Raw genomic sequence first — 16202 nt, 5'->3', positions numbered from 1 at the left:
ATTTTTACTTTCGATTTTCTTTTCTTTTTTTTTTTTAAGTTCTGGGCTACATGTGCAGAATGTGCAGGTTTGTTACATAGGTCTACATGTGCCGTGGTGGTTTGTTGCACCTATCAACTTCGCCCTCCCCTTTGTTTTATTTAAAGAGATAATAGAGACAGGTTTATTCTGTCTCTCAGGCTGGAGTGCAGTGGCCCAATTATAACTCACTGTAACCTGGAACTCCTGGGCCCAAGTGATCCTCCCACCTCAGCCTCCCAAAAGCTGGAACCATAGGTGCACATCACTGCGTCTGGCTAAGTTTTTAAAATTTTTTGGTAGAGATGGTGTCTTTCTGTGTTGCCCAGGCTGGTCTGGAACCGCGGGCCACCGGCTACAATTCTTTTCCATTGATCTCTAGGCCTATCTTTGTACAGTACTATGTTACCTCTTTTTTTTTTTTATGATGGAGTCTCACTGTATTGCCCAGGCTGGAGTGCAGGGGCATGATCTTGGCTCACTGCAACCTCTGCCTCCCGGGTTCAAGCGAGTCTCCTGCCTCAGCCTCCCAAGTAGCTGAGATTACAGGTGTGCACCACCATGCCTGGTTAATTTTTATATTTTTAGTAGAGACCGGGTTTCACCGTGCCGGCCAGGCTGGTCTCGAATTCCTGATCTCGTGATCCGCCCGCCTGGGCCTTCCAAAGTGCTGAGATTACAGATATGAGCCACCATGCTTGGCTGTTACTTCTTCAGATCTTGAGAAGGAATGTGCCGGGAGAGGAAACAGCAAGTCCAAAGGCCTGGAGGCAGGAATGGGCCCTCATTTTTTGAAGCTCAACAGAGTGGAGCCAACACACCCCTGTGAACCAAGACACCAAAGCTAACACTTCCCCTGCGGGTTTGGTCCAGCCTTGGGCCAGGCCAGGCCTTGCTTGGTTTCAATTCCCTACCCCTACCACTGACCTAGAGCAAGAATAGAGACAGAGGCAGCCAGATAGAAAAGGGAAGCAGCCTTTTTTTCACTTTACTAACTACTGGGTGTTGGCAGCCCCACGGGGAACCACTGGAGGAGAATCACTGAGATTCCAACATCCAGGGTTTGGGAGGAGCAGATGGGGCGGCAGTGCCCGTCAGAGGGGTGCCGTGGGCCTGTCAGGTTTTAGTTTCAAGAATAAAAGTGGTGAGGGCTTCCTATTTGTCGGGGGAGGTGGGAAGTGGCCCAGGGCCTCAGGCTGGAGAATCACAGAATAGTGATTCAGAAATGTGAGCTCTGGAGCTGGACCGTGTAGCCGCTTAGCTGTCCATGGCCTTGGGCAGGAGACCTTGCCTCTGTGTGAGCCTCAGCTTCCTCATCTGGGGATAGTAGAAGCACCTGCCTGCTAGGGCCATTGGGAGGCAACATAATTTCACTGATGGCCACGCCAAACAGAGTCAGCAGAAGGAAGAACGCGGTTTCGTGGTGAATTTATCCCAAGTGCCACAACACAGTGGGGTCTTTTGTACTAGGATATGTTTTAGCTGCGGTGGCAGAGCTCCGAAACAACAGTGGCTTAGACAACGTCTAAGCTTCTTTTTGTCAAGGCAGTCCAGGGCAGTATGGTGGCTCCATGCTGACAGCACCAAGTTCTGCCAACCCTGAGGAGTGGCCCTCACCACCGGGGTTTCAGGTGCTCACACAATGCCCACATTCCAGCCAAGGAAGAGGGAAAGGAGAAGGGAAACTGCACCTGGGACTTCTGCTCACCGTCCATCCACGAGAACCTAGTGACCAGGCGGACTGGGCGTGTTGCCTTTATTCCAGGTGTCCTCATGCTCAGCTAAGAATCAGTTCTGTTGCTTTTAACAAAGGACCAGCAAACTTTTCCATTAAAGGACCAGCTAGTAAATATTTTAGGCCTTGGGGTCCATACAGTCTGTCATTGTAGTATAAAAGCAACCACTGACAATATGTCAATGAATGAGGATGCTGGGTTCTGATAAAACTTTTTTTTTACAAAAACAGGTGATGGGCTGGACTGGGTCCTCAGACAGTCATTTGACCCCTGCTTTGGATGAAAGGGATGATGGGTAGAACCTGGGGCGGGGGTCTCATTAACTGGCAGCCTCTGTTCCTGCCCACTGGGAGCTGACTGGCCACATTCATCCCCTGGCCTTGGCTGGCCTCACAAAGGTCTAGATGCCAAAAACCACTTCAGGGAATCTGGGTCTGGGGTAGCTTTGCTGCATCGAATGGAATTACTGAATACGGTCATTAGATCACGGTCTTGTATTGTAACTTTGTGGACATGCCTACAAGCAGGCTGACGACTCCAGGAGGGCTTAGGGGAGTGTCTGCCGTCATCTCTGCACAACAGAGAGCCCACTTGGGGCCAGGTACACTGGAGCCTGGCTGAGTGGATACATGTGTGCACGGAGTGAATGAGGCACAGAGCTTCTGTGCCAGCCTCTGCTCTTGCCTGGAAGTTGGCAGTAGCCATAACTGGTCTTCCCACTTTATATTCACTGCACATTCCATCCCGTGCATCTTCCTGTCAGCAGCCAGGGAGGTCCTTTAAAGGGTGAGAGGATGGTGTCAGGTCTCTGCTCATACCCTCATCACCTCCCCATGCTCTTGGGAGGAAACCCAAACACCCCACTGTGGCCTAACATTATCTTGCCTTGGCATGCTTGTCTGAATCCATGGTCCATCCCTCTCTCTCGCTCGCTCCACTGCAGCTCCGCTGGCCTCCCTGCTGCTTCTCGCTGCCTCAGGGCCTTTGCACATGCTCTTCTCCTTCCTGGAGTGCTGTTCCTGCAGATGCGGTGCGGCCTGTGGCCTCACCTCATTCAACCTTTGCTCGCAAGCCTTCTCTCCAGAGAGACCTTTTCAGACCATGGCACTTCCTTCACTCATTGTCCCTTTAATTCCTATAAATTATATATTTATTTGAGAGGAAAGTATTCATACTTCACTGTCTAAAAAGTTGTAAATAGCATGGGAATTTAGAGCACAAATTCTGGAGTTAGACTGGGTGGGCTCAGATGTGCTGTGTGACCTTGAACAAACAGCCTGACCTCTCTGTGCCTCAGGTCTTGGATCTGTCAAACAAGAAGAATAACGGTGCCTACCTAATAGGGTTGATGTGAGGATCAAAAGAGGTTGACAGGTGCATGAGGGCTCACTGAATATTAGCTGTTGTTACTGTTGGTAGTAGTAATAGTCATTACCTTGTTGACTGGTCCGCTCTTGACCATGAGCTCCCAGTGGACCGTCTTGTTCTCTCCCCGGCCTCCATGGCTCAGGCTCGCACCAGTTGCTCAGCCAGTATCAGCTGAGTGAAGAATGAGTCGAAACACACTCCGCATTAGCAGAGCTGGCCCTGGGTGCCCTGCCTGCTTTCGTGTTGCTTCCTCCTGAAGCCTTCTGGGCTTGCTTCTCTGATTGATCACCAGCGTTTTCAGCATATGGCGCTGCTATCTGGGCCTCTCTCAAGCCCCCAGGGAAGTGCCTTTCCAGCCTCATTGCTGGGGCCTCCAGAGGAAGAGCAGGGCTCCATCTCCCTTGTTTAGCATCCTTTGGGCACATTGCCTGGGTGCATGGCAAGAGCTCAGCAAAGTCCCAGGGGCCTGATGATGCAGACCAGCTGGGCCTTGGGAATCTTAGGACCTGGTCTTCAGAAAAGAGGACATTTGTTTTCAGGCAGGGCAGAAAAGAAGCGAATGGAGAAGGGATGTGTTTGGAGTTTGTTTTCTCCAGGGAGTGCTCAGAACAACACCCTTTTGTGCAAATTGCTGTTCACAGTTACAGCTAGCCTGTTGTCATACGGCAAGGAGAATGCTAATGGCTCGCATATATTGAGTGCTTACTATATACGTACTTGATACTTTTCCTATAGTGCCTCATTTAGCCCTTACCACAACCATGAGAAGTACCAGACAGCCTGGGTTCAAATCCCAGTTCCTCCTTGTACTTCTTTGAGGCCTAAGGCTTTCTTGCTGTGCCTCAAAACGGAAGCTACCTGAAAAACATGGAGCAAAGGCTCAGTAGACATTAATTGCTGCCTTCGTCATTACCATCATCCTCATCATCATGGGTTTGCAGATGATGAAGCTGAGGCCAAGGATGGAGAGAGGACTGGCCCAAGGTCACCCAGACAGTGAGGGGCAGGGTCAACCCTTGAACCTACGTTTGTGCTCATAACTACGATGCAAGAGTGTCACATCTGTGGGGACATTGTCTGGATCATCAAGGGAGCAGAGAGAGAGGGCGTAGGAGAGAGACTGGAGCTGTTAGGCGTGTTTCTGGGTCAGATGATTAAAGAAACTTATCCCTGCCAGCACAGTTCGGGATGAAAGGCTGGCAGGGGCGGTTGGGTGATTTGGGTAATTTGGCCTGAAAAATCTTCCCTGATCTCTCAAGTCCCAGCTAATCCCTTCCTCCTTAGTTCCTCTCCCATCACTCTTAGTGGCTGGAATCGTCCATTAAGACTGGCCTGGCCTTTGCAATGTCCCAGCCTGTGACTGAGTTGGGGGTGAGCTGGCAGTGGGAAATGCTGGGGGCAGGAGGCTTCTCATGGATTAAGAGCCACTTTGCATGCTCAGTCCCATAGCCTTGTGAAGGCGGGGTATTTTTTATACCCATCTTACAGATAAGAAAACCGGGCCTGGGGAGAGGCAGTGTTGGGGCCACCTCTGTGACTGTGGATCTCTGTTTTTCTCTCTCATTTACTCCACTCCAGACACACTGCCTGCTTTCTGTTCCTCATTACATACCAGACGTGTGCCCGCCCTGGACTCTTTGGGCGACGGTGCCCCCTGCCCGTCAGGCTCTCCCCTCGGGTGTTTGCAGGGCTCTCTCTTTTGCTGTATCCAGGGTCTCTGCTCAAACATCCCTCCAGAGAGGGGCCTCCCCTGACCTCCCGGTGAAACAGTGCTTCCCTCTCCGTCATTTGGATTTGTCTTTCTAGTTGGATTCCGTACCTGAGTTTTCTTTGGCTCATCTCCTTTGCTAGAATGTAATGTCCACCAGGCAAGGAGTTTCTGTCTGTTTTCTTGGGTTCAGCTCTGGCCTGGGTCTCCTCTGGACTGATGTCTTGCTTGCTTCTCCCCACCTCTATTCCACCCCAGGAGCTGGCCAAGAGGACTCCCGGCAAGCACCCAGACCACCCCGCGGTCCAGAGTGCCCTGCAGGCCATGAAGACCGTTTGCTCCAACATCAATGAGACCAAGCGGCAGATGGAGAAGCTGGAAGCCCTGGAGCAGCTGCAGTCCCACATCGAAGGCTGGGAGGTGTGTACAGAACAGGAGGGGCCCTCCTGGGCTGCAGGGGGCCGGGAGGTGCACAGCTGCAGGCATGAGCTGAGGACTGAGCGCCTAGTTCAGTCTACAGTGTATTTTGTTTGGCCTACAGAGTGTTTGCAAAAGATTGCTTAATTATTTTTCAATTAAATCCAAATAAAAAATCACATTTCAAGTTTCTCTTAAAAACTTGGTGACTCTGGGCCCCTGTATCTCATGGAAATAGTCACTTTAGCCTCTAGTTTCCTTCAGTCCCCACCATCCCCTGTTATCTCCCCACCCCTTCTCTTTCATGCATTGCCTGGTATGTGGAAGCCTTTGATCTATTGATGCCAGCGTCAAGGGTGGTGTTTTAGCGTCTGCTCCAGGACAGAATTCTGGCTTTGACACTCGTTTGCGGGGTGACTTTAGGCAAATGTCATCACTTCTCTGAACTTCAGTATCCTCATCTGTACCTGGTACATAGTAGGTACTCAATAAGTGGTAGCTATTGGTATTACTATCATGATGATTAGGGGATAGGGTTCTTGAGATCATTGGATTTAAATCCCCATGCCTTCCTTAGATTATTAGAGGTTTCCTGTGAATCCGTAGAAGGAAATGGAAAAATATAAATAAATGAAAAAATCTGTATCAGAGTAAATACAGCTGGAACGGGAGATTAAGAGGGAAGATGAAAGGCTCTCGGGCAGGGATTGTTACGTGAATCATACGCCTTAGGCCCTTGGATTTTCTGGCCTTTGGAGGCACTTGCCATATTTGGGATTTCTAGTTATTTTCTCTGTGCTGGGGAATCCTAAATGTGAGGCTGTGTTGCTGTGAGGTTATGGGTTTGGCTGCAGAGAGGAGAGGGGCTGCGTTCAGGGAGGGGTGGGTATGTGGATCGGCCAATCCACTTGCCATGTCCCCCGCTCTCCTTCTGCTGGACCTTCCTGCCCAGCCGAGGCTGGAGAGTGAAGAGCTCTATTTCCCAGCTTCAGTTTGGGATATGATTTGGGGTCTGGCCAAGACCAGACCCAGCTGCTTGAGATTTGGAAGGTGGAAGTGGGGCGTAGGCCACCCCTGTGCTATTTTTGCAGCAAAGCACAGCCATGGTTGTGTCTGGCTTTCCATGGTAACATTAGGAGAGGGCCCGGGCGCCAGCTTCCTGCATGTCAGATGCATGGCCTAGGCATTCCTTTTTCACTGTTGGTGGGACAGCAGCCATGGGACGGCTTTGCAGTTGACAGTTGAGGCCACAACTACTGAATCCTCGATGCCACCTGGGCCGCCTTTTCCTGGAGCCTGAGCTTGGGCAGGTGATGTTCTGATTTTCCTTTCCCACCTGGGGCAGGGCAGTGGCTCCCCTGGTGGGTCAGTTCTGCAGTGAGGTTGGTTTCCTGGGACCCTTGGCCTGGATTCCTGGCTCCTCTAGCCCCTTCAGTGAGTAGGTAAAGCCCCTCCTTCCTTTTTGCTTAAAACTACATGGCTTGGTTTCTGTTTCCTGCATCTGAAAGTTGCCTGATCCTCAGGTGCGTCAGTTAGGATGCATCCTCTAAGACTCTCATCTCAGCCTCATGATGTCAGAGCTCTGATTTGGTCTCTGGTAATCCTCTTCTTCCCCTCATGCTTCCATGAAGGCGGCAGCTCCAGGCACCATGTGTTCAAAACCAGAGGAGACAGGGGCATGGCCAGGGTAGTTCGTGGGGAGCTCTCTTCCCTGGTGGAGGAAAGCCTTTTCTAGAAGCCCCATGCAGGTGTCCCCTTTCATTACATTGGCCAGAAATGTGTCACATGGCCACTTTGAACCTCAAGAGCAAACAGAGGTGACTAATTTAAACATCTGTCTATTTGGGCTTTGAGTTTCCTGGAAGCCAACGTGAAAAGAGCAACACACATAAGTTACCTAATATTGTCCGGAAAGGAAGAAGCAAAGCAGTTCTTCTGGGAGACAAGAGTTTCCTGGCACTCAGTTGGAAAAGAAATTTCTCACATGGGCCCCGGAGGAGAGGGTATTGAGCAAGCTCTTCGGCAGCTGCACCAGAAGTGATTTCCAGATGCCTTTTTTTTTTCTGGTAAGGGCCTAGGGAAATGGGAACCAAGGGTCTCTAAAACCCTTTGTGACCCTGAACATGTACAGTTTGAGAACTCAGTGGCCCTCGGTGGCCGGTGTTTCTGGATGCAATAGGAAATAAAGTGACCTAAAATAAGAATTGCTGGCAGTTATTTAGCACCTGTTATGAGCTTCCAACCCTACAAGGGAGGTGCTGTTATCCCCATTTTACAGATGAGGCGGCTGAGGCACGGGAACTGGGTTTTGAGGCCCAGCCCTATAACTTACAGACTGCCCAGCCTCAGGTCAGTTTGTCTTGCCTGGTGGGCCTTATTTTCTCCTATTTGTTTAATTTTAGTGATAATATCTCTGAAGTTATGTTTTGGTTTCATTTGGAAGATAAAGTGAGATATGGAATATGAATGTCCTTTGAAAAATGTGAAATTGTTTTCTATGAAGTAGAAAGATTTTTAAAATACAGTTTGTTCCTCAAGGTGACTTGTGAAAATAATACATTCTAGCTAGACAAATTAATGTCTAATAGTGGAGCTGCTTCCATGCTATCTGTTAGTTGTTACAGTCTCTGAGGACAGCATGACTTAGGGGGCAGTTCATGTTAATGACAGTGATTGCACGTCTTCATTTCAGATATTCTTCTTGGTTATTTCCCATCTTTCTCTGTGACCTCTTACTGATCTGATCCTATGGCTGTCATCTCTCTCTTGAAATATGTCTGACAAGGGGCTTGTTTTTGGAGCAAGGGGAGTCTTGTCTTGGCCACTTTCTTGCTGTTTGCTTGAGGTTGCATCATCATTCATGAATTCGATCTCCCATATGTGTGTTTTTTACCCCCGATCCTTTGTGAGCCACTGTTTGTTGTGAGACTGGTTTAGTTAAAACCAGATAAGTTAATCTGCGAATCCATTTTGCTGAGCACAAGGAAATGGCAGTGTCACAAAACCTTCCAAGTGAGTGAATGAGACAACCGCCTCTGTGGGGAGAGATTTCTTTGCCTCAGTTTCCCCATCTGCAAAGTCGGGATCATGGGAGTACCCCTGTCATGGGTCACTTGAGGACGGGAGAGTTGATGCTTACAGAGTCCTCGGCAGTGCCTGGCTCGGAGAAAACGCCCAATACATGTCAGGAGGAGCCCTGGCAGCAAAGCGGGATCTCTTTATTTATTTATTTTAGATGGAAAAAGCATCCAAGAGCTTTGACTAGAACTTGTGCCCAGTGTGGGCTGCGCCTCCTCAGAGACACACTGCAGACACAGCCCCATGGGCTTCCGTGTGAAGCTCACAGTGACAAAAAGGAAATGTGTGCTCTTAATAAGAAAGAAACAGTCCTGGTGCAGTGGCTCACACCTGTAATCCCAGCACTGTGGGAGGCTGAGACGGGTGGATGACCTGAGGCCAGGAGTTTGAGACCAGCCTGGGCAACACGGCGAAACCCCATCTCTACTAAACATAGAAAAATTAGCCAGGTGTGGTGGAGCGTGCCTGTTAATTCCAGTTTCTTGGGAGACTGAGGCTGGAGAATCACTTCAACCCAGCAGGCGGAGGTTGCAGTGAGCTGAGATGGTGCCACTGCACTCCAGCCTGGTCAACAGAGTGAGACTCCATCAAAAAAAAAAAAGAAAAAGAAAGGGAGGGCGGGAGGAAGGCAGGCAGGCGGGCACTCCACTTTCTGGCTCTGGATCCGGTTTAGGAGATGATCAGCTGTTCACTCACCCACAAGGGGAGAGAAGGAAACAGGAGTGAGGAAACAAAATCACTACAAAGCTCTCGTAGTTTTTTCCTACCTTCCCTGGGGTGCTTTGGGCTCCCAGTGGGACAGGGTCTCTCCCCTTGGGGACTTCTGCTCTAGACTAACGATTGCAAAGAAAACTCTTCAGGTTGTCCTCGAAGAGCCGCCTGAGTTAGAGGTGAGCGGGTGGGGGAGTGGAGGCTGCTTTTCTGGGTTCAAGTTCCACCTCACGGCCTTATCACCTATGTGACCATGAACGAGTCACTTTACCATGCTGTGCCTCAGTTTCCTCATCTATAAAATGAGAATTGTCCTGAGGATTAGCTGAGTTTGTGCAAGATACTTAGAACAGTGCATGGCATGTGGCCACCCCTATGCATGTATTGGCTTCGCGTGTATAAGGTTTTGTCATCTCCATCTCCATCATGGTTGAGTGTGCTTGTCTGGAAAGAAGGAGGTCTTGAGTCCTGACTGGTCCACATGTCTTGGTGCTTAGCCTCTTCCCTGTGCATCCAACCCCTAGCACCACCCTTGACCTGGATTCAAAGATTTCAGGGAGATTGAGAGTGCCCCTGGGCTTCTCAGCAGGGCTGGGGTGGAGGGGGTATCCCCCTATAGTGTGCTTGGCATTTCAGCTGCAGTTGGCCGGGTGGTGATTGGCCAAGGCTGGAGAGGCAGCTTCCCAGGCTGGGCGCACTTCCTCTCCTAGGTCCCCTGAGATGGCCTTGGCAGCAGGGTTCAGGTCTAGGGCTGTGTGACCTTGGGGTTTGGCAGCTGGGCCAGGTACCAGATTCTTCTTCAACTGCCCCTTTGGAGCCTAGAAGGGTTGGTGGGTGGGCATGAGGGAGCCAAGGCAAAAGGAAGGAGAGGCACTTGCGCTCCAGGGACTGCCGAACCGGTGTCTGCTCTGTGCTGCCCATGGGCCATGATGAAGCTCCAGGGAGTCCCTGTCACCCTGTTTGCGAGGATGCCTGGGGTCCCAGGGGCTCTTCCTCATGACAGCCCTGAGTCTTGGTGCGCAGGCTGCTGCCTCACTGGAAACCTGAGATCTGTCTGTGGGCATGCAATCATCCATGCTCACCTGGCCTCTAGCCAAGCCGAAGGCCGTGATGTGTGATAATGAGTGCAGGCTCCTGTCCCAGCTGCACAGCTCTTCACCACAAGGAAGCTGCTTTCCCGGTCTCCAGAGGGGTCTCTGGCACTGTTGAGTGAATGGGTTTGTTGTACCCAACTGGACCATGGGCACAGAGCAGACCAGGTCTAACACCAGCGAGAGAGTCCCCTGTAGGCCGTTAGCAGACAGCCTGGCTTCTCAGCTGCCAGAACCAGTTCCCCTTACTGGATCTCAGAAAGAATTGAGTCAGCAGGTCCCAGTGGGATAGGAACTCCATGCTGGTTCTGGGTGTTCAGTGTTTGGGGAAGGAGATTCTGTGAATAATTATCCCTCTCTCCCCAAGTTCATTTCCAGGCAGGGACAACATCACTTCTTGTTTCTTTCTTCAGTGTAATCTGCCGGTCTGTCACATGAAACTCCCTTAAAACACTGCTTTTGCATAATATTCCTTGGGCCTAAATGTCCATGGCACCCTGTTGTCTGTACTTTATTGTATTAATTAAAGTCCGCGGTTGACTGCTGTAGGGAAGCGATGCAGCAGCCTCAGGGAGGTGGCTTATTAGCATTGCAACGCGGTTCTCATTAGCAGCGCAGAGGCAGCCAGCCAGGCTAGGGTGGGCAGCTCTGCTCTGCCAGGACCCAGTTTCCCTCCAGCTCCTTACCCCACCATCTGCTGCAGTGTATCCCACCACCCCAGCCTGTGGAAAGAGGAAGGGGAGGGAAGCCATTTTCTTTCAAGGATGCGCCCTGGCAGTGAGGCACATTGGGGATAGCTTAGTCATGTGACCACACCTGGCACAAGGGGGACTGGGAGATGTAGTCTGTGGCTGGGCAGCCAAGTACCAGGCAAGACTCCATTCCCCAAAACGACAGAAGAGGGACGTGGATTGAGGGGCTGCCTCATTTGGCATTCGGTGCCCACCAAGGTCTCTTTTCTTCTCTCTTTGGACTTTGGGATCTCTCTGCTCTTGCCTGGGTCCTCTCGGCTTCAGGGAGACCTGTGTGATCCCAGGCTCTGAAGATCCCTCCCAGCCAGGACCTTCCCATCCCTGCCCTCAACCTCTTTATCTATTTTTTTTTTTTTTTTTTTTTTTAAAGATAAGAGTTCTGCTCTGTCACCCAGGCTGGAGTGCAATGGCATGATCTCGGCTCACTGCAACCTCTCCCTCTCAGGTTCAAGCGATTCTCTGCCTCACCCTCCTGAGTAGCTGGGATTACAGGCACCCGCCATCATGCCCGGCTAATTTTTGTATTTTTGTAGAGATGGGGTTTCACCATGTTGGCCAGGCTGGTCTTAAACTCCTGACCTCAGGTAATCCTCCTGCCTCAGCCTCCCAAAGGATTACAGGCATGAGCCACCATGCCCAGCCAGCCTCTTTATCTTAATTTTTGTCTTCCAAGGTCTGCTGGCTCCTCCCTGATGCCTTTCCCAGCCACTCTGCCCGGATGCTCACTGATGTTCAGTGAACGTCATGCACGTCTTTGTCACCCCTTCCCTGCCGCTTAGCATAGGCGACCAGGTTTGGGCTTGACGTGTACATCTTTAGCTTAGCTAGGTGGAATGCCCACAGGATCCTGCCCCTGATGTTTTACACATTGCATTTGTTGAGCACCTACTGTGTGCCAGAGAATGTTGTGGGTGCTGGGCATACACAGGGCACGTAGTTGATTCGGGCCCTGTCCTTACAGAAGGGGCATTCAGATGAGGGATATCTAGTAACAAGTCAAGACATAAATAAATAGTGGGGAAGGAATAGGTGAAAAAAAAAAACTCACAATAAAAACTGAATGAGGCCAGGCGTGGTGGCTTATGGCTGTAATCCCTGCACTTTGGGAGGCCGAGGCGGTTGGATCACTTGAGGTCAGGAGTTCAAGGCCAGCCTGACCAACATGGTGAAACCCTGTCTCTACTAAAAAAATACAAAATTAGCTGAGCATGGTGGTGCATGCCTGTAATCCCAGCTACTCAGGAGGCTGAGGCAGGAAGAATCCATTGAACCCAAGAGGCGGAAGTTACAGTGAGCCGAGATCGCACCATTGCATTCCAGCCTGGGCAAAAAAAGGGAAAACCCCCTTTAAAAAAAAAAAAAAAAAAAAACCCCCAAAAAACAAAAACTGAACCAAAACATACCCAGATGCTGACGAGGACCTACTATTAGCTGTATTAGCTGGGTGAGTCATTCCTTCCTGAGCCCCAAGTTCCTCTCCTGTAAAAGGGACATGTGGTCACATCAGTGTGCCCTCCCCAGGATTTTCCTGGCATACTCAGCAGATGGAAGCCACTAATCACATCGTATTGATTTTCTGTCCATTGACAGGCTTGCTGGTGGAGTTTTTGGCGTGCAGCAGGTGGTAGTAGTAGGTTCTGTCTCTGGGAAAGGAAGGGGATGTTCCTGGGTAGGACCATTCACTGCGTCCTCATTGCTCTCCCAGGGTTCCAACCTCACCGACATCTGCACTCAGCTCCTCCTGCAAGGGACTTTGTTAAAGATCTCGGCGGGCAACATCCAGGAAAGGGCCTTCTTTCTCTTTGACAACCTCCTCGTCTACTGCAAGCGGAAATCCAGGTGAGTGGCCAGGACACTGGGATGGGGTCTAGCTTGCTACCTTCTCTAGGTGATGCCCTGGGCTTGTCACTCCCCTCTCTGGGTCTCCCTTTCCTGTGTTCTGATTGTTCTAAATCAGTGCTGTCTAGTAGAAATACAATGCGAGCCACATGTTATGTTAAATGTTCTAGTAGCCTTTAAAAAATGTAACAAGTCAAGACATAAATAAAAAAGTAAAAAAGTAAAAAAATTTACTTTTTTACCTTTAAAAAAGTAAAAAGAAACAGGTAAAATGAATTTAAATAATATATTTTATTTAACCTAATAGTTCCCCAAATATTAGAATATTATATTCAATTATAATTATACATGTAATTATTATTTAAAAAATTATTAAAGAGGTATTTTGTGTGGTGGGTTTTTTTTTTTACACTAAGTCCTCAAAATCTGGTGTGTATGTCATACTCACAAAACATCTGAATTTGTCCTGGGCATGTTTGAAGTGCTCAGTAGCTGCCTGTGGCTCTTGGCTACCATATTGGATAGTGTAGGTCTAGATGCTTGTAGAAACTGGGAGGTTCTTTGTGACACCAACATCCTGTAATTCTAAGATCTAAAAGTTGAGGGTTCGAGAGGAGTGAAGCTCTTTCACCGTTCAGTTTTTGGAGGGTCGGGATAGTTTCTTCAGCTTCTTTGTGTCTCTCACTGGTGCTTCTTGCAATATGTAGAGTCTAGGAGTAAGTGGATGGATGACTGAGTAGGTAGACAGAGGCAGGTGTATGTGTGATGGGAAGTGTGGTGACGGGTTGTGTGGGCACACGGGATGAGGCACGGATGGCTGGAGGTTTGGGAGGTGAATGGATGGTAGATAGAAGGAGGCAGGGAGGGAAGGAAGGAATGTGGATGGATGTTGGAATTGACGTGTGGGTGAGTGAATGAGTGTTTGAATGCTTGGAGGTTTAGGAGACGGCTGGATGGAAGAATAGATGGAAAGCTGGGGGCATGTGTGGATGTTCAGGCAGTTAGAGAAATGGATATGAAGATTGGCAGATATGTGTCTAGATGAATGGTAGATTGGGGTCTTCTGGTATGGTGTATTGAGTGAATGGGTAGATGGATGGATGGATAGGTGGTTATATAATTGGGAAGGTGGGTGGGTGACAGAGGTTTGGAGATTAGTGGATAGATGGCCAGTTGGTTGACATGTTGGTGGATGGGTGTTTGGTTGATAGTTGCCGAGGTGGTTGGGCTCTGGAAGGGAAAGTGGGACAGTTGGATTACTAGGTGGGTGGATGGGTGAATGATTGGAGAGAGGGGAAATTAGGAGGTAGATGTGGGGGGTGGATGCCTGTAGTAGTTGGTGGGAACTGATGGTTGGATGTGTGGGTGGGTGGGTGGACTGGCACAGAGAGATTCCTGACTTTACGTTTTCATGTTCAGCAGTTATAGGATGGTCTCAGCTGACCCCTGTAGCACTTTTCAAAATCTCTTTGCTGTTACTTTGTGTTAGGGACAAAATAGTGATGTTCCAGAGGCTTCTTAACTCCTCTGTCTAGCAAAGACTAGAGCTGAGGCCTGAGGTCCAGGCCCTAAGCCCTACCTTCAGCATTTCCTATAACTTGCTTTGTGGTCCAGGCCATCCCACTGATCATCTCTGAGCCTCAGTTTCCTTATCTGTCTGTGCTGGCCTCCCAAGGTGTAGTGAGAAACCTTACCACTGGATGAATAATGGATGCTCCATAGCCATGTGTGCGCTTCCCACTGTCCTCCTCTTCCAGTGGGCCTCTCTGAGCCTTCATTTTCTCTTCTGTAAAGTGGGGACGATCAGACCCTCCTTGTAGTAGAGTTTGGTTAAGAGCTCGGCCCCCCATTGGATCCCTGTTTAGCCACCTTTGCAGATCTGTGACTTTGCCTCTCTCTGTGCCTCAGTTTCCTCTTTTGTAACACAGAGTCAATGATCCTATGTACCTCTTAGGACCGTTGAAGATCAGATATGTGAGTGTGCCTGGCATATAGTGGGTGCACAGCATAGTAGCTGCCAGCACCATTGTTGTTAACTTGGCTCTGGTGTGGTCACACAGGTACAGCTCCTGGTACACAGGAGGCTCTGAAACCACAGGCCCTTCCCCATTGCCCTTTCCCCCCCTGTTCTGGGCTTGGCCCTCCCTGTGAGGGCCTGGGCCTCCTGCTTCTGCTCTCTCCTAGTGGCTGGCTCAGCATGGCCCTTTCTCATTTGCTCCTTCATTCCCGCCCACTCCTTGAGGTCTGTCTGTCTCACGTCCTGCTGTCTGCTCATGAACGCCCCCTTCTCCTCTTTCCCTGCCTCCTTTCTGGTCTCTCTGGGGCTGTCCTCAGAGTCCTCCTTGGGTAGTTTCAGGGCTGCTGCCAATGTCCGCCCTGAGCCCTGCCCCACCACTCTGCCCCGAGCAGTCTGGAGCAGGCACTTTTCCCAGAACACTGGGGTTTGGAAAACAGAACGTCCCTTTAGGTCTCTGTGACCTGCTCCCAACTTTTAGCTGAGTTTACCCAGCCTTTGGCTTCCGGGTGCAGGCTCTGCCTCCTCTGAGGCAGTCTCACCTGTGCAGGGACAGCAGCTGATTCTGATAGTACCGGATTCCAAGTGGGCTCCCTAGGGCCTTCCTTGTGGGTGCCCTGAGCCTTTCAAGGCCATTCCCCATCTCACTTCCACAAGCGAGCTGGGCCGGCTGCAGGGAAAGGGCACATCTGTCTCTTGAGAGAAGCTGGCAGGCGGCCAGCATTCCTGCTTTTGGATGGAGAGCCAAAGGGCTGAGCTCCGAGAGGCCCAGGAGATTGGGCAATGGTGAGTGGATCTCCCGGCCTGAGTCCGATGTGGGTGCAGGCAATGCCTGGAGTGGCTTGGTGACTGTTGACTGTGTTTGTCTTTGTCTGGGTCATGCAGGGCACCACCCATCCAGGACATGGGTCAGGGGAGGTCTCTGACTCACAGTGCTTCTGGGCGAATTCAAAAGCAGAGGCTCCTTGGGTATTTGAAGTGGAAAACGGGAAGGAGTGTTTTAAAAACCCACCTCCCATCCTCCAGAAGGGGAAACCAAGACCCAGAAGAGCAAAGTCTCATGCATCTCAACCCCCTGCTCAGCATCTTAGAGGCAGCAGTTGACACAGAGGGCCGGGCGCAGTGGCTCATGCCTGTAATCCCAGCACTTTGGGAGACCGAGGCGGGTGGATCACAAGGTCAGAAGATCAAGGCCATCCAGGCTAACATGGTGAAACCCTGTCTCTACTGAAAATACAAAGAAATTAGCCGGGTGTGGTGGCATGCGCTTGTGATCCCAGCTACTCGGGCGGCTGAGGCAGGAGAATCGCTTGAATCCGGGAGGTGGAGGTTGCAGTCAGCTGAGATGGCACCACTGCACTCCAGCCTGGGAGACAGAGCAAGACTCTGTCTCAAAAAAAAAAAAAAAAAAAAAAAGGAAAAGAAAAAGAAAAAAGAGCATAGGGGCTGTGCTTACTATCTGTGTGACCT

The 16202-nt window shown here is 50.3% G+C and overlaps 1 protein-coding gene across 2 annotated transcripts in view; it reads left to right on the top strand.

Moving 5' to 3' along the window:
• PREX1 (phosphatidylinositol-3,4,5-trisphosphate dependent Rac exchange factor 1) overlaps nt 1-16202 on the top strand; it is a 204436-nt gene that overhangs the window by 114768 nt on the left and 73466 nt on the right. For both annotated transcript variants that reach the window (XM_023197325.3, XM_023197326.2), the window contains exons 6-7: nt 5089-5250; nt 12585-12718. In XM_023197325.3, coding sequence (XP_023053093.1) covers nt 5089-5250; nt 12585-12718 — 296 coding nt within the window. The remainder of the gene's footprint in view (nt 1-5088; nt 5251-12584; nt 12719-16202) is intronic.

The sequence above is a fragment of the Piliocolobus tephrosceles genome, chromosome 20, assembly GCF_002776525.5.
Source record: "Piliocolobus tephrosceles isolate RC106 chromosome 20, ASM277652v3, whole genome shotgun sequence".
Classification (NCBI taxonomy): Eukaryota; Metazoa; Chordata; class Mammalia; order Primates; family Cercopithecidae; genus Piliocolobus; species Piliocolobus tephrosceles.
This window is presented reverse-complemented; position numbering and strand designations above follow the sequence as displayed.